At 38.7% G+C, this 2265-nt stretch overlaps 1 protein-coding gene across 2 annotated transcripts in view; it reads left to right on the top strand.

Annotated features, from left to right (window-relative positions):
* The window catches only part of ccl44 (chemokine (C-C motif) ligand 44), a 2616-nt gene extending 454 nt beyond the window's left edge, over window positions 1-2162 (top strand). The window contains exons 2-5 of one of the 2 annotated variants that reach the window (XM_016476408.1): window positions 277-406; window positions 723-870; window positions 981-1013; window positions 1832-2162. In XM_016476408.1, the coding sequence (XP_016331894.1) occupies window positions 277-406; window positions 723-870; window positions 981-1013; window positions 1832-1834 (314 nt within the window). In that variant the 3' untranslated portion in view covers window positions 1835-2162. Of the gene's footprint in view, window positions 1-276; window positions 407-722; window positions 871-980; window positions 1014-1825 lie in introns of both variants that reach the window. The other variant, XM_016476407.1, reaches the window with a different exon arrangement.
* The last annotated feature ends 103 nt before the right edge of the window (window positions 2163-2265 follow it).

A 2265-nucleotide genomic window follows, 5' to 3' on the forward strand; every position in this document is an offset into this window, starting at 1 on the left:
CATAATGCTATGATAGCCAGACCGGATCAGGAGCTTCGGATGCTGGACTTTTCACGCATGTCTGAAGATATGAGGTGTGTTAAAACATGATGGGAGGCACAGGAAGCTCCAAAAAGGAAAAAAAAAGGAGTCCAAATTTGATTACGACACATGATTTCCTCTGCAAACTGTTGAGCATGCCAGTTGATGCGCACAGTTTACCATACTTAAAGATGGGTTCCAGGTGTGATTCTGTGTTGAATTCTGCTGCTGGTTTGTGATTTCTGTCTATGTCAGGGAAGGGTGTGCAAATGCAGCGAGATGTTCAGTGCTGCATGCAGTACTCTCATGGCAAAGTCCGGACCAAAGACGTTCTGAGGTATGAGAGGCAGACGGAGGGACCGGATTGCAGCATAAGAGCCATCATGCAAGTATTCCAGGCATCCTGGAGCAATCACAGACATGGAAAATATGCCCTATTAAAGCTCACAGGCATTGCCGTCTAAGCAGGTCAGATTTTTATTACTGAGAGCGGTACTTGTCAGGCAAGTAGAGCAAAAGAATGCACTCAGGCTGGGTGGACAATGCCCAAACTGTTTCTTCACCGAAGCCAATTTGGCCTACACTGACTTGAAGCGTAGCAGATTAAGAGATTTGGGATTTGCCGTATGTAAAGAGAGAGGTTTTGGAGGGAGCTCTCGAGATCTTGGCACTCATGTTCTCGCTTGTTTCAATCATGACAGATTGTACACCAAAAAGGCGGTGAAGTGCGCTGATCCAAGGGACAGGAAGGTGAAGAGGTTACTACGGAAACTGAACCAGAGGCTGGGAGCCAAAACCCGCAGGACCATGTGGCTACATCCGCATATGAATCTGCCCGTCATGTCGGAGGTAAGATCTGCGTGGATTTAAGGAAGTAACGGCACCATCGGTGTCCAAATAAAACTCTCTATGGTCCAGAAACGGAGTCTCTTGAAGTGTCATTTTCTCTTTATTGACAGGTCGCTGTTGTTAACTCCCAAAAGATGAACAAGGTAAACAAGAATCAGCAGGATGCCTTTTCAGTGCAACAGTTCTGGAAGTAAAAATCCCATTCTTTTTTTCCTTCGATAAACTGATGTCTAGCGATAATGTATCAACCCGACAAACCTACCGTAAGCTCAGAGGTTAAGGAATGTTATATGATTCTGTATACAGGCACAATCAATATGATTTTAACTTAATATGAAACTAAATTTAGTTTAATTTGGTAAGATCCCAGTGAAGAACTACACTACTATAATCCTGATGAGACATCCACCAATCAGTGAAGTCGCTGTTACCATGTAAACAGAAATTTCAACCGTCCAATCCCATGATGAGTTGTAAATAGGAATGCATGATGGATATATAAATAATTCTGGCCAATATATGGCCTAGCCTATATATGTAATGACCAATATAAAATTCAAGACTACTCAAGCCAATATATTTCCAATAGCATCCAATAAAAGTCACAATTTCAATCAACTTAGATTTCTATATATTTTATATGCTGTATTTTGCAATACACCTCAAACATATGGTTCCATAAGCTATTAATAATTAAAAACTTATAGTCAATAGTTTTATATTGTACCAGTTTCTGATTCATTTACACAATTCGTAAAGCTTCATGAGATGAATAGTTCACTCGTTCAAAAAAATAGTTTTCTGTACCACTGTCTTTTTTCAGATTTTCCCCTTTTCTACTTTGAATTATAATCTAGATGCTAGTCTATTTTGTTTATGTTATACTTTCATGTCTTTGTAATCTTTGTGAATAGCCTACTGAAATAATCACAGTTGTTGTTTTCTTTCCTTTTACACCAAGTGAATGTTGAAGGAGGACAGGTGATCCATGAAACTCCAGCCTTCTCGTGTGTTACATGTTCTTATAAGAAGATACATGTAGACTCAAAGCATTCACTACCAAACAGTATGTTGTTATCCAGATATATTGTGATATTTAGATGTCCTCTCAAATGACTGTTAATCTATATGCCAAAGTATTCTTCTCTGAGACTTGTTAAAGGTTGTTTATAATCTCTGCAGCTATGTATAGTCTCTATGATTTATACAAGCTCTTCTTTAGAGTCCAGTAAGCTGGTATCACTGTTCTCGATCAATTTATAGTGCAATTACAGATTATCTTGTGTATGTTAAAACACAACTAATTTTTATATATAAAAATAAATGAAAATAGTGAGCATGGTTTTGTTTTTATTAAAAAAAGACTAGTAACCCCCCCCCCCCTTCCTTAGCCCA

Source organism: Sinocyclocheilus anshuiensis, unplaced genomic scaffold (assembly GCF_001515605.1).
Source record: "Sinocyclocheilus anshuiensis isolate Anshui unplaced genomic scaffold, SAMN03320099.WGS_v1.1 scaffold308, whole genome shotgun sequence".
NCBI lineage: Eukaryota > Metazoa > Chordata > Actinopteri > Cypriniformes > Cyprinidae > Sinocyclocheilus > Sinocyclocheilus anshuiensis.